This window comes from Silene latifolia, chromosome 1 (genome assembly GCF_048544455.1).
Source record: "Silene latifolia isolate original U9 population chromosome 1, ASM4854445v1, whole genome shotgun sequence".
NCBI classification, from domain to species: Eukaryota; Viridiplantae; Streptophyta; class Magnoliopsida; order Caryophyllales; family Caryophyllaceae; genus Silene; species Silene latifolia.
The window spans coordinates 24,694,440-24,720,857 of record NC_133526.1 but is presented as its reverse complement, the minus strand read 5'-3'; the positions used below and the strand labels follow the sequence as shown (position 1 = coordinate 24,720,857).

Genomic DNA, 26,418 nt, shown 5'->3' with positions numbered 1-26,418 from the left:
ACTATATTTTAGTAGTTATATAAAACAATTTTATATAATAATTATTGGTGCAAGATAAGTAATGTTATGTTATGGGCTAATGGCGTTATGGTCACTTGTTTTATCCATCAATGCGTGGCCTTTTTATGCATGGGATTTTTAAAAGCATTCCAACACGCGTGCCCCTCGTGGATCCAAGTTCAGTTCATTGAGAGAGCCTAACATAGAAAAATTCTTCTGTTTTTCGGGAGCACCATACTATCAACTTAGATTTCAGTTCATTGAGAGCCTAACATCTCAGCTATTGTTTGGTTCATTATGGAAATATAGAATTCTCATGAAGTAATTAAATTCATATGAAGTTGAAAATCATGTGAATTGTATAAATCTTGTTTGGTTGGATGTGAGAACTTGAATTCATATGGAAACTCTCACTTACCTAAGGATACTAGGTAATTGACTTCCTACATTATGTATGAATTGAAATTTCATATGAAGTTCTACTTCCCTTGAATTAGGCAACCAAACAACAGTGCAGATCATCTGTCCCATTTTGTGTTCCATCTTGTATCTCATCACTTCTCCTTTTGACACATAAGCACTATGATATATACTATTACCATTTTTAATATCTTATGTGTGATGTGTTAAAATTGTCAGGTATTGGGACACAAGATAAGACCTAAAAGTAGGACAGTTGATCTCAATTGACCAAACAAACCTTCATTTAGCTACTTCCGGTGATTTTCCAATTCCTATTAATTTGAAAGGCAACTAAACGGTGTCGTTTGGTTGGCCCATTAAAAGTGGGGGAATTGGAAATTCATGTGAATTGGAAAAATGAAGGTTGTTTGTTTGCCCAAAATCACGTGAATTGCATTTTTCTAGGAGTTCTCAATTCCTCCATTATGGAGGAGTTTAATTACCTACCCTCCCTAGGTAATTGGAAACTCCCGCATGAATCCAACTCCAAGATGTCAACCGAACAAGTTTTTGGCAATTCACGTGTTTTATAAAATCATGGAAAATTAATTCCCATATGATAACCAAACGAGGCTTAAAAATTGCTTTTAAATGTAAAAATGACGGTTCCCAAGTAACACAAGAATATCATATACTCCGTATATCAACTTAACAAGTGATTATCATAATCAGGCTAGATTTCTGTGTAATAAGTAATATAAGACTAATGTGCAATAATATCATATCAAGTGACATAAATAATTAAAACTGAATTTTACCGAGGCTTGTCCAACCTCATTTAGTAAATTGCCTTTAGATGTAAACTGACATATTCCAAAAAAAAACAAAGCCAATTATGCCCCAAGTAACTTAACAATTTAAATTGATTTGACTCGAATTGATAGAGACCTGGACAGAGATAGACTCGATTTTGATAAAATTGTTCGTACTTATTTGGGTAAATTTACATAAAATTTGATATAAAACCGAATCTGAAAGAAAAGTTACTTGTATTATACTGTAGTGATTAACCGATCCAATAATAACTCGACTTGGCTCCCACCCAATTTGATATTGACAGCTTATATGAATAATAAGTTGAACTTTTGTCTTGTGAAAAAAAAAAGTTGGAAGTTTTAAATATCTCGTGTTCCTTTAGCAAAAACATGGAACATGAATTTGTTAGTATGGTACTCATTTCGACCGAGCTTAAGTACTACCTCTCACCTATTATACTATTACTACTATACATTAAAATTAAAATGATGGATCGTACTATTGGAGTATTGGTACGACAGTCCTATATGTGACGTGTAGCATTGTTAAAAAAAACCTTAAATTGATCATAGTATGTGCAACAATTGATCTCCCTTAAATTGGTCGTATACTCGTATCCGTGTATTAAGTGCACAAAATAATTGTGTTGACAACAATGCTCCTCCGTAGAATGGAAAAAGACAATAAACAAAGTGGGCTAACCCTCGTGCCTCACGCTGTCAACATTATTCACTATTCATTCTTGTATAAATCAGCAATGCTTTCTCTCTAAAATTCCAAGCTAACAAATTTGAGACCATTGTTCATATTTGGTTACAATCCACACATATTTTCTTAAGCCAAGGAGCACATTGCAGGTACATTTGTCTTCCTTTCTCGTAATTCCGACCTTGCATCGAAATTTTTTGTCTTGCTTTACTGGTTAATTCTCGTAATGTTACATCGTGAACAGTGGTGGAGCGAGGGGAGAGGGGGGCTACCCGGGGTGCTCGTCCCCGTTGGCGTTGAAAATTTCAAAAATTTTAGTTTAAATTTTCGTATTTTTCAAGGTTATCTTATACTGTATTACCTTTTAGCCCCCGCTGATATTATTTTCCGTGTTTTCTGCAGGGTAGAAACTATAAGAATCAGGAAATGGGGCAGTACACACCAAAGAACATTCTCATAACGGGAGCTGCCGGTTTCATAGCGTCTCATGTCGCTAACAGACTTGTTAGGAACTACCCGGATTACAAGATAGTCGTTCTGGACAAACTCGACTACTGCTCCAATCTCAAGAATCTCAGCCCTTCGCGTTCCTCTTCCAAGTTCAAGTTCATTAAGGGTGACATTGCGAGTGCTGATCTTGTCAACTTCATCCTCACCACCGAGGAAATAGACACTATCATGCACTTCGCTGCTCAAACCCATGTCGACAACTCGTTTGGCAACAGTTTTGAGTTCACCAAGAACAACATCTATGGGACTCATGTCCTTCTTGAAGCTTGCAAGGTCACTGGTAAACAGATAAAGAGGTTCATCCATGTCAGCACTGACGAGGTTTATGGAGAGACCGATGAGGACGCTGCTGTAGGCAACCATGAGACATCTCAGCTCCTTCCGACAAACCCTTACTCTGCAACAAAAGCAGGGGCGGAAATGTTAGTCATGGCCTATGGCAGATCCTACGGACTACCCGTGATAACAACAAGAGGTAACAATGTGTACGGGCCAAACCAGTTCCCCGAGAAGATGATTCCCAAGTTCATATTGCTAGCCATGAGAGGAATGCCTCTCCCTATCCATGGGGATGGATCGAATGTGAGAAGTTACTTGTACTGTGAAGACGTAGCTGAAGCTTTTGAGACGATCCTTCACAAAGGGGAAGTCGGTCATGTCTATAACATCGGCACTCTTAAAGAGAGAAGGGTCATTGATGTGGCCAAGGAAATATGCAAGTTGTTTTCTAGGAATCCTGATAAAACAATCAAGTTTGTCGAGAACAGACCGTTCAATGATCAGAGGTATTTCTTAGACGACCAAAAGCTGAAGAAATTAGGTTGGTCCGAGAGAACGAGCTGGGAAGAAGGTTTGAGAAAGACCATGGATTGGTATGTCAACAATCCCGATTGGTGGGGAGATGTTTCAGGTGCCCTAGTTCCACATCCTCGGATGCTAATGATGCCTGGTGGCGGTAATGGTGGTAATGGTGGTACAGATGTGCGTATCAATGGCAACGGAACCTGCATTTCTTCAAACGGAACTACAACTCCTGATCAAGAGCTACTGAGTTAGCATTGGAGTAGTTTCTCATGTTCCACAATAAATACATTGACCTGGATTTACTACGGGTCAACAATGCATCGTCGTTGTTGCTCCATGGAGTTGCAGTGAGCCGAATAACGAATCCCGGGGATCTAGGAGTCCCTAATCAAACCCTAATATGTGTAGGAAATGCTTGATGATAAGTTTTATTTGGTGTAGTAATAAGATTTAGAATTACGTTCAGTACAGTTCGTGGTTTTCGTCTTTCTCATTTCTTTTGATTCGCAAACATAATGTGCCAACAGAATCTCAATGGTCTCTGAGGGCTACATTGGTGCAAACAGGTCTCGAACCTGGGACATAAATCCCAGTCTTCGGGGGATGAAGCAAAATAAGAGTACCGCTTTCATATCAATTACGGAGTTACCTTGGCAGGCATTATAATCACCTATCTGGATAAAATTACAAATGAGATTCAAAATTCCTAGGAGATTATTACACAAAATGGTACAAGAATAAATAAGATTCTATAACTATATGAAAATGCCAAAAAAGATGTAGCACCACCTGTTTTCCCTGGTACTAAGTAAATGGCCAAAAAATCCCCTCTCTGGTTCTACAATTGACTCAACAATTTCAGTAAACAGAATAAGTTTCCATTAAAACGCGAAAAATCGAGAATACCTCATCAGTTTGTGAGGCATTGCTGAAGGTGTGTATTGCTCTGATCGATATACCGATCCCATAAAGGTTTATAACGGGCAATAGCTAATTTTAACCACGGCTTCATGTTCCCGTTGTAGTGAATAACGGCAGCGCTGTCTATCAATCGGTTATCAATATTCAGATCGTAACCCAAACCAAGAACATGCCATCTTCGGTCAAGTGGCTCTATTAATCCATAGAAACTAAGAAGTCCGGGAGGAAGAGTACCGAGCTTCCACAGTGTCCGATCACCATTTTGCTCCATCCAATAATGATAACGGCCGGTCACATTCTCTTTCCTCCATGAAACCAAATCAAAAATGTTCATGCCAAATGCCCATCCACAAGCTTGAGGATCAAATTTCGAGCTTATAGCTGGATTTGAAAAATTGAGATACTTGTAAAACCGATGAAATGCTTCGAGGCAAGTTTCAACAGCGCCATTCACATTTCCATGCAATTCCAATGAGAAAAGAGGGGTCAAATCCTTCTGAACAACCACGTCATCATCTAGAAAAACTACCTTCTCTAGCTCAGGGTAAATGTCCGGTATATAGAACCGGAGATGGTTCAAAAGTGACAAATACTTGGGGTTCCGAAACTTGAGCTCAGAAGCAAAATCCTGTGACCCACTGAAGTAGTAAGCTCGTGAGTCCGGGTCAAGAAGCTGTCTCACGACAGGAGAATATGTAGCATTTAGCCAGGTAAATTCTTCAATGTTCTGGACTTCAATAGTTGCACCTTTGAAGTCGTTAGTGAGAAACCACGTCTCCATGGCACCATATGTGACATTGTTGGTAACAATATGGAAGACGAGCTGCTTTGGATGGTCGGCATTCGAAACAGTAGAATTCACAACTACCGAGACACCAATAAGGTTATCTGAAAATATGCAGAAATGATACAAATTGTTGTCCACGAGTCGGAGAGAGTTTTTATTCTCCTCAGCTAGCTTTTGCAACTTTGGTTGTCCCAACCAATCTGAGGTCAGTTTAATGTTCAGACAATGGAGGCTTTTCGGTAATGCTTCAGAAGCTAACTGCCCGAAAACTGTGCTCTGTACTGTTGCGGCATGTGCACGCTCTTCAAGAGCTTGTATGTGAGATTTCATAGTCATTAGTGTGGTAGCTATGTCATAATGTGCATCTTGTGCCTTGAAAATGAGCAATGACAGGCTTTTTAGAGTCGACTCGGCTTCTTCCAGTGAAATAGGCTCTTCTCTCATAGCAGCTTTTGAAAGTAGAAGCTGGCAACTTCTGATTCTTGAGCTAAGTTCCCATGCAAGCTGAAGGTTGTTTTGCTCTTTCGCGATGACCACATATGCCTTGGCAAGGGTCATTTGATCAGCTAACTGCCTAGCAACTGAGCCAGGTCTTAGCAACTCTTCTGTTATATTTGATCGTAAGTGAACAGAATTTACATCATCTTTTTCCTGCCACAAATAATCTAGATATGTCAAGAACTAAGCAAACCTGCAAATCAAGACCCAATACACAAACAACCTGTAAATCAAATTATAACTAGGAAGGGAGACGATTTATGTGCCATAACTCTCAAGGGCTCCTCAAGATCGAAGGGTGGGAAGATCTGCGTGCTAACAATATTTTTATTTCCACAGCAGTACAAAAATCATCTAATTAATCAACATCACAGAGTATTAAAGAACCTGGGGAATAAGTTTGAAGTAACTGACTCACAAAATTCGAGAACTTTTTGAAGTTCAAAATCAAATTTAAATTGCTTAGTCAAGGTCAAGATATACTTCCTCCATTCAACTCCACTCTACCTATTTCACTTTTGTACACTATTCACAATTGTGTATTCAATTTCGATTTTCTCTCGATACGTAAGTAGAAATATATTCATGTGGGATCTTGTTTGATTCGTCTTTACGAGTACATTAAAAATATCTAACTCTTATAATTTTTGCGAATACGTATTTAACGATATTTAGCGCGTAAAACACGCGTGGGCAAACGTTGAAAAAGGAAAGTGGTAGAGTGGAGTTGAATGGAGGAAGTAAGAAATAACACTGCTCATCAATCCTTCTTTGCTTCTCTATATCTCCTGAACAAAATGGTCATTTCTTTTGGTTAAGCATCATGAAGAAAACTCAGAAAAGACCTCTTCCCGTATACTGAGGACCACATATGCTCGAACACCTTACCTCGATTGTAGGAGTCTCACAATAGATTGATAAAGAGAATGACAAGTGTTGAAGCTAATAAAAAACATGACACCAGACAACCTAATCGGGGTAACACCTTTGGCATTTAGTTGGTTGCAAAAAAAAATGGAGCTTTTCAGATATTTAAAGGCAGCACAGCATCAAAAATAGCAAACCCATCCTATGCAGACATGTTTTAGCGAAGTGTTTCAGCCTAAGGTAAGTACTGGAGTAATTACAGAATTCTGAGGTTGTGCTACCTATGCTCCAAAAGATAGTCCACATTTGTGTATCGAAGCATAATTGAAAGATAAGCAAGCAACTTTTACGTGTTCATAGCTTATTTAGTGACTTCGTTTAGAAAGTTCAAGCTATCAAAGATGAATGCTTGATATATATTTTGAGGCTTATGACCTCAATCTTTTCACAAAAAAATGTGATAAATATTAAATACTACTGCTATCACACGTACAGTTTATGCACAAATAACACGGGGTAAAAATATGGAGTTCTGCAGCATGATTATTATCATTGTAATTGCTCAATGCCTAGAAAGAAGTTCTCGTGCCTAGTGAAGTAAAGAGGTCAGATGTATGCATCCTTAAAAAAAGAGGTTGTTGATCAACTACTTGAAAAAGGGGAGCACGAAGGTCCTACAATTTCGACTTACCCCATTACTTCTATATCCTAAAGCCAAGGGATAATACTATGTATGTGTTTAGCCTCGTCCGAAATAGATGGACACATTCATAGGAGTACATTGATAAGAAATAAATTAAGATAAGTTGAATCAAGGAAAAAAAAAACTAAGATAACTTGAATCATTTAAATAAAGCTTTCAAATGAGCTCATCCGCTTATTTGTTAATCTGCCAATAGTGAGATCAAAACTAAAAAAAGGAAATGGTAATATCCTATTAAATAATACATTCAAGGCCTAAGTGAGCCTCCACACCCCAAAACAATTGGGGCAAGAAGGGGTCAGCAGTCAAACTTCTCCTACGAATCTTGCGAACATGAGTGTCCAAGAATATGTTAACGACTAACGTGATGCATATCTGAACAAGGATCCAAAGTCAGCTAGATCAAAGAGAGATTGATCTTTTCAAAGTGTCAAGTTTTCATATCGCATCCATGTGATTGAAGGTCTGTGCATAACTGCATATTGTTTCAACGAAAATTTTGAGACGCGTATGTTAGAATTTGAGTATTCTACATGTATCCCTATCAGTATAGTTAACTCAAGAGGAAAGAACTCCATTAAACTCTAGCGCGAGAGACATCAAAACCACTAACAATAGCGTCAAACTAAAATATAATTGCCAGTAAATTTCTATACTAAGCAAAGAATTACAAAAGTCTCTCTTTGAGCTTCGTAAAAAATCAGTTCATGAAGTCACTAACAAAAGCCCAAACATCTCACAAAAACGTGTCTGAGATAGTCTTATAAATGAGACGAATCAATTACCAGATTATTAAATGAGGAACGATTAAGATCTAAAAATTCGGGTTGTTCTAACAGGTGAGACTATTTCATACAAGACTCACCATAAACATCTAGAGAAGAAAAGATTGAGGACAGAGTGATATCCTACGGAGTATTAGACGTGACATGTTAGTGATTTTCCGGAATCCCATATCACGAGACATGATGTAGAAGACCAAAAAAAAGACAATCTCCCTTATCTATCCGACACATAAAAGACCACTAGCCGGAGAAATAAATTTACACCAACTGAGTAAGAACTCTAGGGCTTGTAGTTTTGTACTTGAAGCAACAACGAAATCGTGCAGATGACGGAACAAATTATGAGATTACTCAAACAGACTCCGGTAAATCTAAATTATTTCCTCAAGATTGATTAGCACAAACACACTTCCACACCATAATCGAATTAATCAAGCTGAAACTCTGTTTACAATCCTAGTCCCTTTTCTCCAAGATAAATTGTAAACCTGTAAACCGAGTTTCGACATAGCCCAAGGGAGCAAATTTCAAACCAGTACCCCAAAATGTACAACTGCAAAGTATACCAACAAACTCATAGACAGCACAACCACCAAATAAAATCGACAACAAAAGAACGAAACTTTATACTCCCAAACTGATCAGTCACTTGTGACATCTTACCCACCTAGATGTGACCTACAAGCATGCACCAAATCCTTCATTCAATATATATACACCTGAAACTATAAATACTCTCTCCCACTCAACTGATTATTTACGTTTTTATTCTTCTGTGGCGAGTATTTTAATCAAAGGTATCAGTTAAGTCACACAAAATCCTTTATTCAATATTGTTAACTAAATTCACAAACAAACATCAAAAGTGCAAACATGATTTAAGCACAACAAATACTCCCTAACACTCAACTAACTATATATAGAGTCGGAGTATTTTAATCAAACGTAAAAGCATTTAAAATTACCAGTGTCGGCTGAGAAACATGATCTTGATCATAATTATGTTGAACAAGAAACAACAAAAACCCAACACAAAAGAACAATCCAATAAGTGCCCAGATCCAATTAGGAATCCGTTTACGAACCGGGCGCCGGAATTCGGCAGCCCGTCGCCTCATCTTTCAACCCTTCAAAATTGAATTCAATCAACCATTAAATTACACAAAAGAACACAACTTTTTTGCAATTTCAAAACCAACCCACTTAATAATTTGGTGTATATGATTGAAATTGACTGAAACCCAATTGAAATTTTGGGTAAAAATTGGTGCCCAAGTGATTGAATTGGCAAGTTAGCAAGTATAGTATACAGTAAATATATGAATGTGATCAAAAGGGATTTGTTTCCTTATGATAATAGTAGGTAAAAAAGTTGGTGATTTGAGTGAAGTATTCAAGTGAGATTTTAGCAAATGGAGAGGTAGAAATTACAAGGACTTGGAGATTGATTGTAAATTTGGAAGCGAAATAGTAATAAAATCAAGATTTGATTTTTATGCGTTATTCGAGAAAGGGTAGATCATGTGCCAAAGGACAAATTTTGCTCACACTCAGGTCATACTGTCAGGCTGGTGGTAGCCGGTGGTGGGTACGTATATCTCCTACTTCGTACTTTTTTTTACTCATTAAAAAGGTTAAAACATTTGGTCTTCTTTGAGACGGTTGTTGATTATCGATCTTAAAACGGGTTGAATATTACCTTATAATGGGACAAGAGATTAATAGGTGATCATTCACTAGACAATGTGTTTTTTATCCTACTCATCTAATTGATTTGTTTTATTGTTTAAAATGGATATGTCCATTTAAAACATAATAATAATAATAATAATAATAATAATAATAATAATAAAATAGTTTTCTAGGATGCACTCGGTAGTTTTTCGAATTGTTACAATAGAATAAGTGGAGTTTATGCTCTGTTCTTTTCGGCTGAAAAGAGGTGAATTGAACTAAACTGAATTTAATGGAATTAAACTGAACTGAAGTAAGGCTATGTTCTTTTCTGCTGAAAGGAGCTGAATTGAAGAACTGAAATTAATAGAGCTAAACAGAATTGAAGTAAGAGTTAATTTGTGACGATTGACAAGATTAACTGAACTAAAATGATTAAAGGTGAATTAAACTAAACTTAACGGAGTTAAGTTGAACTGAAATTAAGTCCAAACAAGAATGAAATGATATTTATGACTTATACTTTTTGAAACTTCAAGCCTATCAATGTAGAGGTTTTCGTCATCATAGAAAACGGATCGATAAAAATGAAATGGTATCACTCATTCACTCATGTGATATATATCCATTCACAATTTCTTTTTTAAGAGGTAAGAAGACAATTCTCACAATCTCACCTCCAATTGAATTAGAGGTGAAAATAAAAGGAGGTTGTGAGAAGTTTTAAATTAAGACGATTGTAGTAGACCAACTGATATCCATTATACTTGGTATTTCTGAAGTTCATTTTCTGCCGGCGTTCTTCCTCTCCTAATTAATTGGCAAATGGCAATCCTTCACAATATACTAAAGAAAAGTAAGATCATATTTCACAAAAGCTGAAAATGTAACCATTAGTCAGTAGACAACAAATATTGCGTTTTGGACTGCCGACAGATTGATAGTCAAGTTAATGCTACTAAACTAAAGTGAATTACGTAAAAAAAAAAAAAAAAAAAAAAAAAAAAAAAAAAAAAAAGCCATCTTTATCCACCTTAGTTTAATTAGCGGGACGAATAATCTTAGCGGATAATTAGGAATATAATAAGATAAATAAAAATTTAACTAAAAATTTAATTTTTCAATGTTGAGCGGAGGCGAGGCTCTTTGCCCCTTAGTTCCACCACTGCGAATGTTGTCCATGATTTCCATGCCCAGGTCTTTCTTTTTTTTTTATCAAAAATGCATTTTTATGATGGATTTTTGTTCAAGTTTGTATCTTTGCGCGTATTGTATTTGATGTATGTGTTGGTTATCATGGTTGTGAATAATAATGTTGTCTTTGAGAAAAGTTGTAAAATGAAACTCCAATTCTTGTGTAAGACCGCTTTACACAAAAGTTCAGGAGGATAGTCACATGTTCACTTGGTTTTTGACTGTATAGGATGGGTATTGTGACTGAAACATATTGATAGTAGTTTGCTTTCAACTTGGAATAGGTTCTTACAGCATGCTTTAAATTGCCTAATAGCCCACTTAGTTACGCCACTGCGAATCATCCTAGTTTAGTTATGGCCTTAGTGATAATCCTAGCTCTGGCTGCATGCTCGACCTTAGGAAAATGAAAACTGTCTAAGAGTACACCATAGCATTTGCAGTTTGCATTTTTCTGATGCTCTTAAGACAGTCTGCATTTTCCGAATGTTCTTAAAGTCTGAAATGACTTTCACCGTTTTAGCCAATTCATAGACTTGCCATCTTCTTTTTGGGTTAACCTTAAGTTACAAAATTGTTCTCTTGAATTATTGACTCGTTATTGAAGTGAGAAGGTCATTCCGAACCAGGTGAGTCTGAGATATACAGACCGAGCGTCTTGATACAGTCATACAGTTTCTGAATGTACAATAATAAATACATCTGCTATTGTTAACAAAATCCTATCTTTTGAACATACTACATTTCTGTGTTTGATAATCAACAACCTAGGCTAAGAGCCAGAAATTCTTGTGACGCTTAGTAGTAATTAAATAGCCACCGAGTTTCTTGCTCTTCCTTCTAACAGCGATTGTCATGCAATCAGCATTTTGAATGCAATAATCCACCACACCGTGACTGCTCCTATTTCTCCCTGCCCACCTCATCAAAAACCTCCACGCTATAGACCGTCTTCTATGGCCAAGTACTAGTAAGGATGCCTTTTGTTCCTTTGCTTGCTCTACTATTATCGGACCTTTATCCTTTCCTGACAGCGCGACTACTTCCACGTGTACCTGTGTAACATAATATAATACACCCTGTTGTCATTAGAAAAAAAGGCTCCTACATGGTGTGTTGGTAGATAATGATATGATGAAAATGATAGTTCTGACATACCCCGGGCTTTTTGCTTTGACAGACACCTTTCAAGGAGTAGAGCAGTCCATAAGCTTTGGGATTGATGCCGCCCTCGAATTTAAGACCTGTATTTATGAAATGCTCCTGATTAAACCCTTGTTATCCTTACATAAAGAAGAGTTGATTGTATGTTACCTCTACTTGATGGGTTAGCTAGGTGAAGAAGAAGAATAGTATCCTCTTTCTGAACAGTATGGGAAAGTGCCCATTGCAGAGCACCTTTCGCCTCCTGAGTTGCATCAACCACAACCATGATCCTATTACCGTTGTTAGATTCGGTTTTTTCCGAGTTGTCATCACAACTCCTAAAACTCGAGCTGCTACAATCATCATAGTACTCATTCTTGTGGGTAAACTTGATGGAATTGTACACTGGGTTCGTTTGCAACCATGGCAAACGTACTCTAATCCAAGCTTTTCTTATTCTGAAGCAAAACCCCGGCATTTTCGTAGCGACTTTCGCCATCTCACTTGTTATTCAGCTCAAATTGTAACTGTATTTGCTTTCTGGAGTGTATATATTAATAACAGAAGAAATGTATAAAAGAAGACAACTTTGATTATATATAGTTGTTACTTACATGTGACACATACAAGAACATAAGGGACAGTTTAGAATGCAATTAATTAACGAGTAGGACACCAGATTCCTTTTAAAATTAAAACGGGTTAAAAGCATCTCACTTGCATAGATGAGACAACTTTTTGCTAATCTCAACAAATGGGTTAATCGGGTTAGGTTGATTCGGGTTTTGGTTGTTCGGGTTTGCAACCATTCAGGCCTAGTCGGGTCATTTTCGAGTGGGTAATTATCAAGTTAACAACCAGTATGCGATAATACACATTCAGATCGGGTCAGTTTTGTCATGTATAATCTCAACTCTCAAGGCATTCTGCTTTAGTGCTTTTACCTTATTTATGTAATTTGATCTGTTTTAAATTTAACAAAAGTTTGTGTTAATATTTGGCTTAAGCAAAAGGTGATTTTTTTGGTTGGTAATCTTTGTTTCTTTCTACAGTTTTTCTTATTGTGGGATTGGGACATATCCCTAAACGTGCTCTCCAGTCACCATTAAGATGATTAGTTGTCGCGATATTACACTTTACAACCAGTTTACGTCTTCATAACACTACATTACGATAGAGTCAAAAGGGTTTTGAAGGTTAGCAATTTCCTCGACCACATTTTAAGGTCGCATTTGTTGTATGTATAATTACATTCTAAACAGTCAATAAAGACAGTATGAAAAAAAATGGATCTCAATAATTTAATGAGATATCGTCTCTCAAAAGTCTATGTATTTAATTAAAAATTGCTAAGTTAATGTATTTGTTTAATTTATTTGGTAAGTCTACCTCATTGACAGTTGAAGATGACGATGATTAACATGAATAGTCGGCCAAGAAACAAGGACAAAAAGTAGGTGTGAGCTTGAATCATACTCAATTATTCAGGATTCATGGGTTTGATTATTATTTTTTCAAATTTCAACATCAAACCATGTCATCCTAATTCCTAACTGCACTTATATAAGTCAACTATAGAAAGCCGTCTTGCTTGGACTCAATCTATGCATATACTCTTCCACGATTATGGCTTATGGTGCGACCAGTTACAAAGTGACATGTTAAAATGTACTCCATCATCAATTTTGTTAATTATAAAATGATTATTTTTTAACATAAAAGATTAGACTTGGTAAACGGGTCAATCGGGTTGGGTTCGGGTCGAGTCAGTTCTGATCGGATTAAATATTATGAAATTATTTATGGATAATAATCAATATGCAACAAAAATATTCGGGTATGGTTATATTGAGTCGGGTCAATTTAGGTTCGGGTCAAGCGGCTTAAGTCTTGATTTTGGATGTGGGGTCAAGTAGCTTAAGTCTTGATTTTAGATCTCGGGTCATTTGCACCGCGTCAATTTTATCAGGTCTACAATGAATCACGGTTATGTAAAGTGGCCACGTATCAGTTTTAGTGATATAACAATCGTACACAATAACTAATACAAGTAATTAAGACCATTCAGTATGTGTATACCGATTTTGCCTCTCATTTTCACACCAGTAAGTCTCATGAGAGACCGTCTCCCACTAATTTAGTGGGAGACATAATAAGGAAAAAAGAAATTTAATGAGTCTCTCATCTCATCATATAAGAGGTCTCTCAATAACGCTATTGAGATACCGTTTTTCCGGAATTTTTGTGTTTTCCATTAAGTTGTTCACTCCATTAGACTAGTCGTTTTTCTAGTTTTATATGGTGAATGATTGTGAAACGTATTTATTGTTTGACTGTTTGTTCACTTGCAACTGTAGCCGCAAGTGTGGCAAGACCGGCAACCAAAGATAAATGTTCATATTGATAGCTTGTTGCGAGATGGCCTTAATTATGTAAAGTGAAACTCATTTAATGAGAGAACTTCCAACATTTGCAATTTTCGACCTATTATTGATGCAATGACAATCTTTTATCTTTTATAAAATTATTCTTCGTAACTATCTCAGATATGAGTTGACTTTATCATAATTTTATCATAAAACCGTCTCATAATAATCTTATTATAAACCTGTTAAGAGGTTCTTATTACGTAACTAGTTTGAATGCCCGTGCGTTGCAACGGGGTAATTAGCTTATTTATAAAGCAAAAAAAAATGTTATAAGTGTGTAATGTTTACATTATATGTCTAATAATTTGTTTACATATTATTAAAATATCTCTTTCAAAAAAATAAAAGTTTAATATATATGTGGGTTAACACTTATTTATAATCATATAATCACCTCACCTTATACTAATCTTTCGATGTGGGACAATTCTACTATTTATAAGTAATATATTCACAAAAATTGGATTTTTTTTCCTGATGTGGGACAATTCTAATATTTATACGTAATATATATTTATCAAACCTGCATTATTTTTCAATGTGGGACAAATAACATACTCAGAATTACACCATGTTTTTTGCACTTAGTTCGACATCCAACCAGATCTCGAATACCGAATACAGACAATTGGTACTCATTATATCTAATAGTTATATGATCAAATACTCTCCATTAATATTTGTACCATTGTTTTTTTTCAAAAAAAAAATTTAACATAATTGAGATACATAAATTTTCTGTGGTACCCCTTACTTTTGTTAGATTTTTCATGTTACCCCTACTTTTAAAAATCTGTCTATGGTACCCTTGAGGTTCCATTTTTTGCCCATGGTACTCCCTAATGTAAAGGTTGTTAAATGGACGTTAAGTTTGATGGCGTGGCAATAAAATAACAATTAAAAATAATACCCCTTTATTGTTTTATTGGTACGGATATCTCTCTTTTAAATACAAATTTAATTAACTATATCATTATAATATTGGAAATTTCTCATGGTAACCTTGAACTTTGATAGATTACACATGCTACCATGGACGTTTGTTTTCTATTTTTTTTTTTTATCATATTTAAAATGTGCAAATGATAGGAACCTATACTCTAATGATAGAATATTTTTTAACACAATTCTAATTATATTATTTAAACATAGTATATTTACTACACCTACATTATTTTTCAATATGAGTCATATAAAATCTATAGGTAGAAAATATAATGATAAAAATTTTAAGAGCTCTCCAAGACAATACTTAAGCGACTCAAAAGATTTTGGGTTGATGCCTAAGTTCCAAGGATGCTCATAGAATCACCCATCTTATGCTATATTTCGATGTGGGAAAATTCTATTTTTTATATGTAGTATATTTATCACACCTATATTATTTTTCAATGTGGGAGATATAACATACTATGAAACACCATCTTTAATATGTGCAAATTATATGAAATCTATATATACTCTAATGATAGCATTTCTTACCATAAATCTAATAATATTATTTTCATAATTTTTTTACCGACATTATTTTGTCAAATGAAATTTAAAAGTTTTTATATAAAAATTAGAAACATCACTTGAATATAAAATAAGAAATACATAGTATATATTATAATAACTAAAAGATTTTCCAAACATTAACTTAGGTTAGAAATTATTATTGTAGAGACAGTAATACAAACTCTTTTAAGACTTATCTCTGACAATACTTAATGGAATCAAAAGATATTGGGTTATGACTTCTATTTATAATCATAAGATCACCATGCCTTATGGTAATCTTCCGATGTGGGACAATTCTAATATTTATACATAGTATATTCACCACACTTACGTTACTTTTCAATGCAGGACAAATAACATACTAAGTACACCATTTTTTTTGCACCTACTTTGACATCAATCCTATTTAATAATAAGACAATACAATACAATACAATATACACTCTAATGATAACATTTTTTTGACACAATCTAATTATATAATTTTCATACGATACTTTTTTTTTCAAATGAAATATAAAGTTTTTATATCAAAATTATAAACATCACTTTAATATAATATAGAAAATGTATATATATGGGACATTTCTATTATTTATACATAATATATTCACAACACCTACATTATTTTTCAATGTAGAACATATAACATACTAAAAAGTCTATATCTTTTATATCAAAAATTTAAAATTTTGGGTGGATACATAAGTTCCAAATATGCATCCTATTTATAATCATAGGATCACATCACCTTATACTAATCTTTCGATGTGGGACAATTTTACTATTTATATGTAGTATATTCACCACACCTACTTATTTTCCAATGTGGGACAAAACATACTAAAAAGTACACAATTTTACGTATTAAGAAATACACCATCTTTAATATGTGCAAATAATATGAAATTTATACTCTAATGATAGCATTTTTTAACACAAAGCTAATTGGGTTATTTAATGTAAATACTCTAGATTATAGGTGGTGTTCTCAAAATACTATGAACTTCAATAAATCTCAAAATAAACCCAACTTTTAATACTCTCTTCTCAAAATGATATCAGGTGACCGACTACCTGATAAACAAGTTGATGGGGCATATTCTGCACCGCTGACCAAGTCAACATATTAAGCAAAGTCAAAGGTATCCACAGCAGAGTCAACGATTTAGACAGCCTAGCCGATACATCCCATCGGCCTGTCACCTGGGTCTCGGCCTGACAACCCGCCAGCCGGGACACATGCCCGCGTACTCATATCCAAGACCCCTCAGCCAGCCTGCCACAGGTCCATCGGCCGAGGGTAGAACGGTCTTTCCGCCTGCCAAGCCACTTGGCCACTTGGCCACTACGTGACAAAAGGTGAAAGTCTATAAATACTCCTCAAACTTCATTGAGGAAAGGATCCACAAAAATTGACCTAATAACCACTATTCATATGGTAATATCTTCCTTAACTCTCTACAATACACTCTTAGCCAAGTTATAACAACTTCTCTCTAAGTTTACTGACTTGAGCGTCGGAGTGAGTACGCTCGGCCAAAGCCGAGCCCTCAGTTTGTTCATCGTTTCAGGAGACCATAAGGAGAATTCAAGCAAGGACATCATTCTGCGAGCTACGAGTGGTAACAAATATCTGCTCTAGAATTACACCCGGAACAATTGGCGCCGTCTGTGGGGAAAGAACACTAGAAGCTAGTCACATTCATTCCCAAACAACAAAAACAAAAAACACAAAAAAACCCACCCAAAAAGCTAAGAGGATGTCAAAACAACAAGAGGTGTTCGTTAATGACGAAACCGAGCCACACCAAGATGATACATTTCACCACTCCGGAGTCGTGCAGCCCTCCACCGGCGGAGTAATCCAACCGGAATTCGGAATGCCGACAATACCAGACACGCCGTCGCCCGCCAACCAGGTCACCATCATGGGACAGGTGGTTGACGTAGCAAAACTGAAGACGCTCCTGGACCTAGTTGGGAGTGCGCCAGCTCACACTGTCACGCCGACAAGAGCGGCGGAAACCGTCCAGGAGACCAGGGCCCAAAACGTGACTCCGAGAAACTTGAACGGAGCGCTGGGAGAAGCCGACCCTATCAAGACGCCGGAGGAGCCCAAGGTGGTCGTGGTAAACATAAGTCCTTCTCGCACTCGGGAGAGGACAGCGTCGCCGCAGCACCGACGCGGCACACCCCGGAGGAACCAGAGAAGCCCGACTCAGGAGAGTCGGAGAAGAAGCCCAAGTCGGAGAAGGAGTCCTTCCCGCTACGAGGAGCGAAGCCGGACTAGGAATGCGAGGAGTCGGTCGCCGCGTGTCATTCGACACGTGGTCAGCAGACCACTCGGTGATTATGTCCTTGACACCGCCGTGCCAACTAAGTCGAAGTTGCGGCGTTCACGTACAAAGGAGATAGCGACCCAACCGACCACGCCGAGGCCTTCGAGTCTTACATGTCGGTATGGGAGCAGCCCGACGAGGTGCAGTGCCGAGTCTTCCCGACAACTCGCATGGGATGGCTCGGGGTGGTACAAGGGGCTCCCCGACGGTTCGGTATACTGTTTCGCCGACCTAAAGGACGCCTTCTTAGCCCAGTACTCTTGCAACAAGAGGAAGGCCGTGGAGACATCGGACCTCCTAACTATCAAACAGGAGGAGGGCGAGTCCCTGCGAAGCTATGTGAAGAGGTTCGACGGCAGGGTACAGCAGATTCGGGAGATCAACCCCGAACTAGCAGCTTTCGCACTGATGAAGGGCCTCCCAAAGGGAACCTTAAAAGACGAGCTCATCAAGCACGGGGGCCTTGGCCTAGACGCCGCTAGGAAGATGGCCGACCAGGCCATCAAGGTGGAAGACTATCACAAGACCTGGTTAGGCCCCAGCGAGGCTGAGCCCTCAGAAACAAAAAACCGCCGGGATGATAACCCGGATGAGAGACGCCGTGACAATAACGGGTCACGGTCCGATAATAAACGCCGTGACAATAACAGGTCACGGTCTGATAGATCCGCCAGGAAACAGGACTCGACGGGCGCCGGGGGGAGTTCGGGAATGTTTTAGCAAAGGCATTACAATGATAAAACCCCTCTGATCGCATCGGCCGCCGAAGTCTTCGCCCTGAGCAGGAACGAGGGCCAGAAATGGGAACGGCCTCCCAAGCCGAAAGGAGACGGTGACACGAGCCAGTACTGCGAGTATCACGGTTGCGCCGATCACCTCACTGACAACTGCCGGCATCTGAAGAATGCCATTGAAGAGCTAATCCGGAAGGGAAGCCTCGACAAGTATGTGGCCAAAGGCCAGAAGACTGACGCCAGCGGCTCAGATAAGAAATCTGTTTTTCAACGGATAGGAGTGATCCATGTGGTCATCGGGGGAAACGAAAACGGTGGGTCAGCTCATGGGCACAAACGGCACCTGAACGAGCTGTATCAGGCCATCAACTTTGTGCCCAACACAGCGATCGACCCTGACATTCCCGACATGACTATTGGGAGGAAGGACTACGAGGGAGTCATCGCCCCTCACAGCGACCCGCTTGTCGTCAACTTGGACATATCCAACCACCTGGTGAAGAGGTGCCTGATTGACACAGGCGCCTACACAAACATCATGTTCAGGGAGTGCTTCCACAGCCTCGGCCTGAGAATCAAGGACTTGGGCCCCTGCACCCATCCATTATACAGCTTCTCCGGGGCTGGCCTGGTGCCCCTGGGTTCAATCAAACTACCGGTGATGTTCGGCGAGGGGAATGCGGCCAAGAATGTCCTAGCTGAGTTCGTAGTCATCGACGGCTCGTCAGCCTACAACGTTCTCATAGGCCGAGTCACTCTGAGCGAGGCCGACGCGGTAATGTCCATCCGGGCTCTTACACTTTTGTATGTCTCGGACCGGGGGGAAGCGCAAAAGCTCGTCTCCAAGGACGAGAAGGACGAGGTGGTCAACGTCCAGATATCTGCCAGAGGATGCAACATGCAATCCCTCAAAGTGGTAAAACAGTCAGAGAGGGGAAAAGCCCCATCCTTACAACAGGAAGGCGACCTCATGGATGCAACTGACGTCTGACGAGGGGGGTGAGCCTTTAGCAAGCCCTTAGGACACTGGCGATCTTGCGAAAACTTTGTATAGCGGCGGAGGTGTCCAAAACAGTTGTGGGCACCCCGACGCATGTTTGTATCTAATGTAGAATAATCTAAGTTTTCCCATCAAAGTGCTCATTTTTCCCGCGGTCATTATGAAGAAGCAGACGCCGTCTCATACTGTCAATTAGACAAGAGCGGTGGTCTCTGCCAAGAAGCCGACGCCACCTCACATTGTCCTTCCGACAAGAGCGGCGGTCGTTATGAAGAAGCAGACGCCGTCTCATACTGTCAATTAGACAAGAGCGGTGGTCTCTACCAAGAAGCAGACGCCGTCTCATACTGTCAATTAGACAAGAGCGGTGGTCTCTGCCAAGAAGCCGACGCCAGCTCACACTGTCCTTCCGACAAGAGCGGCGGTCGTTATGAAGAAGCAGACGCCGTCTCATACTGTCAATTAGACAAGAGCGGTGGTCTCTACCAAGAAGCCGACGCCAGCTCATACTGTCAATTGGACAAGAGCGGTGGTCTCTATGAAGAAACGTAGCGCTGTGGCAGTCACCCCAAATAGTAGACGCTTCGGCAGTCACTTAAAGTGGTAGACGCCGCGTAACACGCTATCCATTAACAAACGCCGGCTCACACTGTCATAGACAAGAGCGGTGGTCTCCATGAAGAAATGTAGCGCTGTGGCAGTCACCCCAAATAGTAGACGCTTCGGCAGTCACTTAAAGTGGTAGACGCCGCGTAACACGCTATCCGTGCAATGACGCGACTCATACTTGTCATGACCGACAAGAGCGGCAGTCTCCATCAGAAAGAAGACGTCGCGACAGTCGCGGCCGGCACGGTGGATAAACAATCAAAATGGATTGAAAGCGTTAAATACAGTTGAGATACACACTCTAAACTACCTCGGTCAAGCCAGGGCGGAAACCAAAAGAAACACTCAATTAATAACGTGAGAGGGCAACTCAGACAAAAACGAGTAAAGGCCTCGGCCATGCCAAGGGCAAAAGAAACAAACTCTTGTTAATAATAACAGGTTACAGGTGAAAAAGAATGGAGATGACAGCCGTCCCCATTGGGATAAGACAAAACTCAGCCTACCAAAGTTGTACAAAATACAAGGAAAGAAAAGCAAAAGCTACAAATATGTCATTTAAAACACCAAGGTTGGCAGGGAGAAAGGGCTTCATAATTGGCTCCCGAACAATCAAGCAGACGGATCTCTTTGTAGACTTATTCTCATCAAGCAAAGACATGGTAGTATGTGAGGAGTCAAGCGGATCATTTGTAGAACTTGTTCTCCTATGCCTATTCTTGCTCGCCACCGGCGAAGAAGCGCATCTTCTTCAACAGCAACCCCGGCGAGCTTTCCTAGCAGCCTCAGCCTTGGCTTCGGCAGCATCAGCTGCCTTCATCCTCTCGGCTTCCTCCTTGGCCGCCTTAGCTTTCTCAGCAAGAGCTGCTTTCTCCGCAGCCGCCTCTTTCTCCATCTTCGCCCTCGCCGCCTCCTTGGCCTTCTCCGCCACGGCTTTCTCCTTAGCCTCGAGCTTGTCATCAAGCAGCTCGTCAAACTTGCCCCACGGAAAGGAACCATCAAGAGGGAAAAGCTCCCCGATCACCTCCCTGGCAGCTCCCTCGGCCAAGTCCCGGAATTCAGCGCACAGATTGGGAAGCATGACGGTTTGGAGCATCTCAATGTCCTCCTCCTTTTGCTTGATGACGGCCTCTTTACTCCGAATCACCTCCGCTTGGGCCTTAAACAGGTCCCTGGATTCGTTCCTCTGCTGGAGATAAAGGTCGGCATGCCTCTGAACGAGGTTACATTTCTCCAGCAGCTTCGCAGCTTCGGCTGCCGCAACCTCGGCCTTGGCTCTCTCAGCAAGGACCTCCTTCTCAGCGTTCTCCCTGAGTTTTCTCACCAAGAGCGCCTTCTCAAAGAACTCCCCTAAGCCTCTCGCTCGTTGAGGAGATCCGGCTTCGCCGACGCGACGACCACCGCTTAGTGGCATTGCGCTCATAAACGGCCCGAGCCACGGCCTTCTCTCTGCTCCATGAGACGAGCACCGGTAACCACGTTCCACCTCGCCGCCTCCCTAATTAGCTTCGTGCCTTCCTCCATAACCGGGAGACGGAAACCTTCGGGATGAAGGGACGGTGGTGACGTTTTGACGGACGACGCGGGCCGGGGAGAGGGAAGCCTTCTGGGATGAAGGGTTGACGGAGGCGCCTTGATCACCAACCTGCGCAGAGGTCCCCTCCGCCTGCTGCCCAATGAGAGCGAAAGCCGACAGAGGCTGGTCTGCAAAATGTTAATAAAGGCATCAGTATCAACATGTATCGACATACCAGAAAGCCTGGCTAAAATTGAGCCACAGGATAGATAGGTACCATGTTTGGCCTTCTTGGCCGGAGTAGGCACCCCCTCGCCAGCGGCAGAGGCTGTCTTTTTCCTCTTACGAATAAGGGGAGATCCCTCCGCATCAAAGTCCCCCTCATCGGGAATATCAACAATCTCCACCTTCTTAGGGGGGGGGGGGGGATGGGAGGTGGAACCGGTGTCGACGCCGTCGCCGCTGAAGACTTTGTTTTCCGCGTCCGACGCACTACGCCGCTAACCACCCTCGCCTGGGCCTCCTCCCTACTCAGACCCTTCAGCCGTTGCTCCATAAGGTCATTCGGCGACACCCTGCGGTCGTGGGCTAGAGCCTTGGGATGCAAGTTAGCAACGGTCTTATCTTTGTGCAGCCCCATTCTCCGGAGAATATCCTCAGACAGGTCCGTTCCAAAGTGGTCTGTGAAAGAAACAAAGCAAGAGTTAAGTAGAGGAAGTAAACCGAAGTTCGAAAAACAGGAACATTGAGAGCGGTGATGGGCCTCACACCGACCCCACTCACCCTGTGCCAGGGCCGGTATGAGGCCGACATAGCAGAGCGGCTCATCCTGAAGAATGATCTGCGTCGGGGGAATCCATCTTTTCGGCACACCGCTCTTGTCCACCTCAAAGAGCCTCATTGCCAGCCTCTCATCCTCCTTGAGATAGACACTGCTGGCATCCATTTTGAGCTTCGTCCGGGTGACCCATCTGTCGTGCTCCGCCTTAGTCTCACACCGCAAATTAACTCGTTCTTTGGAAGGAGCGGGGCGGCGGATAGTCATCCAAGCACCTTGACGTATACCCACCGATCTTGCCAACCCTTGCAAGAAGAAAGTTTGTCAACAGAGACATAACCCCGCTCCATTTTGCACACTTTGTACCATCCGACGCGGCCGAGATTGATGGCTTGAGGTGGTGAAGCCGGCGGAATAAATTCACCGTCGGGGCCTCTCCCTTGAAGAGACAAAGCCAGACAAAACCAATTATGGTCCTCATAGCCAACGGGTGCAGTTGGGCAACGGCAACGTTCATGGCTCTAATTATGGCCATAACGTATCCATTCAGCGGAAACCGGAGCCCGTACTCCAAATGCCGCATGTATACGCCGATATGGCCTGGTGGAGGGCAACAGACGGCCTGGCCCTCCTCAGGGATGACGATTTTGTATCCCCTACCAAAGAAGAAATGGCCCCGAAAAGTTTTCGCCGGAACAACGGGCGAGCTTATCGATCCCAAGTACGGTCAAGACGGATCTTACAGGACGTAGCCGTGATCCATAACGCATCGCCTCCCTCACTAGGACGAGGCCTTTCCACCTCATCACCAAAATCATCACCAAAATCACCACAGGAATCATCATCCTCCCATTCCTCCAGAATTCGAGGATCAACTTCAGGAGAAGGGGACCTGGGGCCCCCCGACGCAGGTTCACTAGGTCCAGCACCAGCAGAAGACATATTCACAACAAATACTAACAAAATAGAAGAAAATTTGTTTGTTTACCTCGAAGAAAAACACTCGCCGGATCGAAGACTAAAGATTGGAAGAAAAAGCAGCCCTTGAAAGTTTGGAGAAATGAGGATTTTGGGAGAAAATTTAAGAAAATTTAAGGAAATGAAAGAAATGGCCAAAATCACGAGAAAACTGCCCTATTTATAGGGAAAAGCCCATGGAAAAGGACCAATCAGAGCACAGCCCATAAAGCGTCAACCAATCAGCGAACAGACACGTGTCAGACATGCAACCACGGAATGTCAATCGTTGCAACAGTTGAACGTCAATCAATGCAACAGTAACCAAGCGTCTCCAACACGCCCATTCACATCTCTTCGCCCATTCACCTTCCTCAACATATTCCCAAGTACCTGCTCTCCGCCGGCCACCTGATCAACAAAGCTAGGAAGCACCGGCCGGGGGCAATCAAAAACAACCGACACTCCCAGCCCTGGTCTCGGCCAGCGTCACATTCTTTTCCACATCGGATGCCCTTTACGCATCCATGTGGAGGGGGGATATGGTACGGCCTAACAAGAACCACGCCGACACATCAGAAGAAGCCGATGCAGAAAAATTTTGCAAAAATACTTGCGCGGAATATACGCTCAACATACATCGGAGCCCATACCACGGCATAGACTACGCTGGGGGCAAATTGATGGGGCATATTCTGCACCGCTGACCAAGTCAACATATTAAGCAAAGTCAAAGGTATCCACAGCAGAGTCAACGATTTAGACAGCCTAGCCGATACATCCCATCGGCCTGTCACCTGGGTCTCGGCCTGACAACCCGCCAGCCGGGACACATGCCCGCGTACTCATATCCAAGACCCCTCGGCCAGCCTGCCACAGGTCCATCGGCCGAGGGTAGAACGGTCTTTCCGCCTGCCAAGCCACTTGGCCACTTGGCCACTACGTGACAAAAGGTGAAAGTCTATAAATACTCCTCAAACTTCATTGAGGAAAGGATCCACAAAAATTGACCTAATAACCACTATTCATATGGTAATATCTTCCTTAACTCTCTACAATACACTCTTAGCCAAGTTATAACAACTTCTCTCTAAGTTTACTGACTTGAGCGTCGGAGTGAGTACGCTCGGCCAAAGCCGAGCCCTCAGTTTGTTCATCGTTTCAGGAGACCATAAGGAGAATTCAAGCAAGGACATCATTCTGCGAGCTACGAGTGGTAACAAATATCTGCTCTGGAATTACACCCGGAACACAAGTCATTGTCGATTTTTATTCATTACCTTCCTTCATCTTCATCCTTTACCTTAGTTATCTTCATCCCCTACCTTAAACCACCTATACCATCCACAACCCTTCAACGCCTCAATTCACCACTAAAATCCACCACTGAAACCCTAACATAACCGCATGTCACTCTCCCCGATCTGCCACCGACCAACGCAAGCTCATCGTCGCCACAAGCACTGCCCTCTTTACTTCCCCTTTTAATCTTGAAGGTCTGATACTATAAAACATCAAAATAATCAATTAAACCAACTTTCCACCAATAAACAACACAAAAAATCGACAACAAAGACTTGGCCTACGCAAATTCCAAAGATCTCGCCTTCTTCAATTTCAATTTCTTTCAACTATTTGTCGATCTCCTTTTTTCCAATTACAAATTCTTTCAACTAATTAAATTAACAACTTCTCAAGTTCACAAACTCATAAGCATCTAAATTTACATTACCACGCAGGAGCATCAATTTCACGAGTCTGCAATTGAGCTCCGTATATATCATACGGTTTCTCATACGGTTTAGGTTTCGATTTCGGAGTTGGTTTGAGGTTCTGAAATCCGGGTGTTTTGGGTGGATTCATAGGTTATTGGGTCTGAATTTGAGGTGGTTGTTGCTATACATTTGATGATTGTGAATTTTGAGAAGTGAGGTTTGTAAGGAAGATCGAATTTGGAAGTGCAACACTCACGTTAAGCCGCCAACGCCGCCACCCGCATCCGTTGTGCACCATCATCAAACAAAGCTCATAGCACATTCATCAACACCAACCTGACACCATCTTCAACTATCAAGCACATTTACGTCTTGAACCGCCCTGAACCGCCATTTCAATTTTAAAACCCTAGATCCCCATTTCAATTTGGGGGTAAATTTCAATTTGATACAACTAACAATAAAATTTGCAGAAATGTTGGGAGAGGTCTTAATATTTTTGAGCACGATAAAAGCTCTTTCTAATTTGTTTTCAAGGTAGCTGTTGTGATTCACTCATTTGGTATTGTAGGTTTGTACTATCATATATTTAATTAGTCAATTAATGTTTGCTTTGTGTTTTTGATTGATTTTTTTTTTTTTTTTTTTTTTTTTTGCAATTTAAAGTGAGTTTTCCAGATTTTTTAGTATAGGGAGGAGAAGATGATGAAGATCATCTATGATGACAAATGTGAGACCTTTTTACTTGTTATTATAGGTTAACAAAGGGTCAATTCTATTATAAGCGAAAGAGTGTAATAGTTGATTGTATTGGTAGTTAAATTATAGTTTGGAGTATTTTGAGAAGCACCCTAATAGTTTGGAGTATTCTCATTAAATACCCGAAGCTAATTATATTATTTTCATACTTTTTTTAACGATATTTTTTTTTGCCAAATGAAATGTAAAAGTTTGATATAAAAATTGGAAATATCACTTGAATATAATTTAGGAAATATACATATTATAATAATTAAAAGA

General features: G+C 40.5%; 3 protein-coding genes across 5 annotated transcripts; 1 reads left to right on the top strand and 2 right to left on the bottom strand.

Moving 5' to 3' along the window:
* Positions 1 to 1,911: 1,911 nt before the first annotated feature.
* On the bottom strand, positions 1,912 to 9,486 carry LOC141601554 (hexosyltransferase GAUT11-like). 3 transcript variants are annotated; one of them, XM_074421856.1, is made up of 3 exons: positions 8,767 to 9,486; positions 4,147 to 5,599; positions 1,912 to 2,833 (listed from the first exon to the last, which is right to left on the bottom strand). In XM_074421856.1, the coding sequence occupies exons 1-2, from the start codon at positions 8,917 to 8,919 to the stop codon at positions 4,151 to 4,153; spliced, it is 1,602 nt and encodes a 533-aa protein (XP_074277957.1). In that variant the 5' UTR covers positions 8,920 to 9,486; the 3' UTR covers positions 1,912 to 2,833; positions 4,147 to 4,150. The 3 variants fall into 3 exon arrangements, with proteins under 3 accessions (XP_074277957.1, XP_074277960.1, XP_074277951.1); XM_074421859.1 differs by lacking the exon at positions 1,912 to 2,833 and adding an exon at positions 2,881 to 3,914 and having other exon boundaries at positions 8,767 to 9,389; XM_074421850.1 differs by lacking the exon at positions 1,912 to 2,833 and having other exon boundaries at positions 3,920 to 5,599; positions 8,767 to 9,388.
* LOC141601565 (trifunctional UDP-glucose 4,6-dehydratase/UDP-4-keto-6-deoxy-D-glucose 3,5-epimerase/UDP-4-keto-L-rhamnose-reductase RHM1-like) lies at positions 2,353 to 3,733 on the top strand. Its single transcript, XM_074421862.1, has one exon. It carries the CDS (start codon positions 2,353 to 2,355, stop codon positions 3,490 to 3,492), a length of 1,140 nt encoding a protein of 379 aa, XP_074277963.1. The 3' UTR covers positions 3,493 to 3,733.
* Positions 9,487 to 11,353: 1,867 nt separating the features above from the next.
* Positions 11,354 to 12,389, bottom strand: LOC141656644 (uncharacterized). The gene is made up of 3 exons (XM_074463643.1): positions 11,984 to 12,389; positions 11,828 to 11,913; positions 11,354 to 11,724 (listed from the first exon to the last, which is right to left on the bottom strand). Exons 1-3 carry the CDS (start codon positions 12,312 to 12,314, stop codon positions 11,437 to 11,439), a joined length of 705 nt encoding a protein of 234 aa, XP_074319744.1. The 5' UTR covers positions 12,315 to 12,389; the 3' UTR covers positions 11,354 to 11,436.
* Positions 12,390 to 26,418: the final 14,029 nt, after the last annotated feature.

Coding starts and splice junctions, on each gene's coding strand:
- LOC141601554 (XM_074421856.1), bottom strand. CDS start 8,919: ATGAGGCGACGGGCTGCCGAATTCCGGCGCCCGGTTCGTAAACGGATT. Junction 5,600..8,766: donor ATGTTTCTCAGCCGACACTG/GTAATTTTAAAT, acceptor TATTTGTGGCAG/GAAAAAGATGATGTAAATTC.
- LOC141656644 (XM_074463643.1), bottom strand. CDS start 12,314: ATGGCGAAAGTCGCTACGAAAATGCCGGGGTTTTGCTTCAGAATAAGA. Junction 11,914..11,983: donor AGCTAACCCATCAAGTAGAG/GTAACATACAAT, acceptor TCATAAATACAG/GTCTTAAATTCGAGGGCGGC. Junction 11,725..11,827: donor GTCAAAGCAAAAAGCCCGGG/GTATGTCAGAAC, acceptor TATGTTACACAG/GTACACGTGGAAGTAGTCGC.
- LOC141601565 (XM_074421862.1), top strand. CDS start 2,353: ATGGGGCAGTACACACCAAAGAACATTCTCATAACGGGAGCTGCCGGT.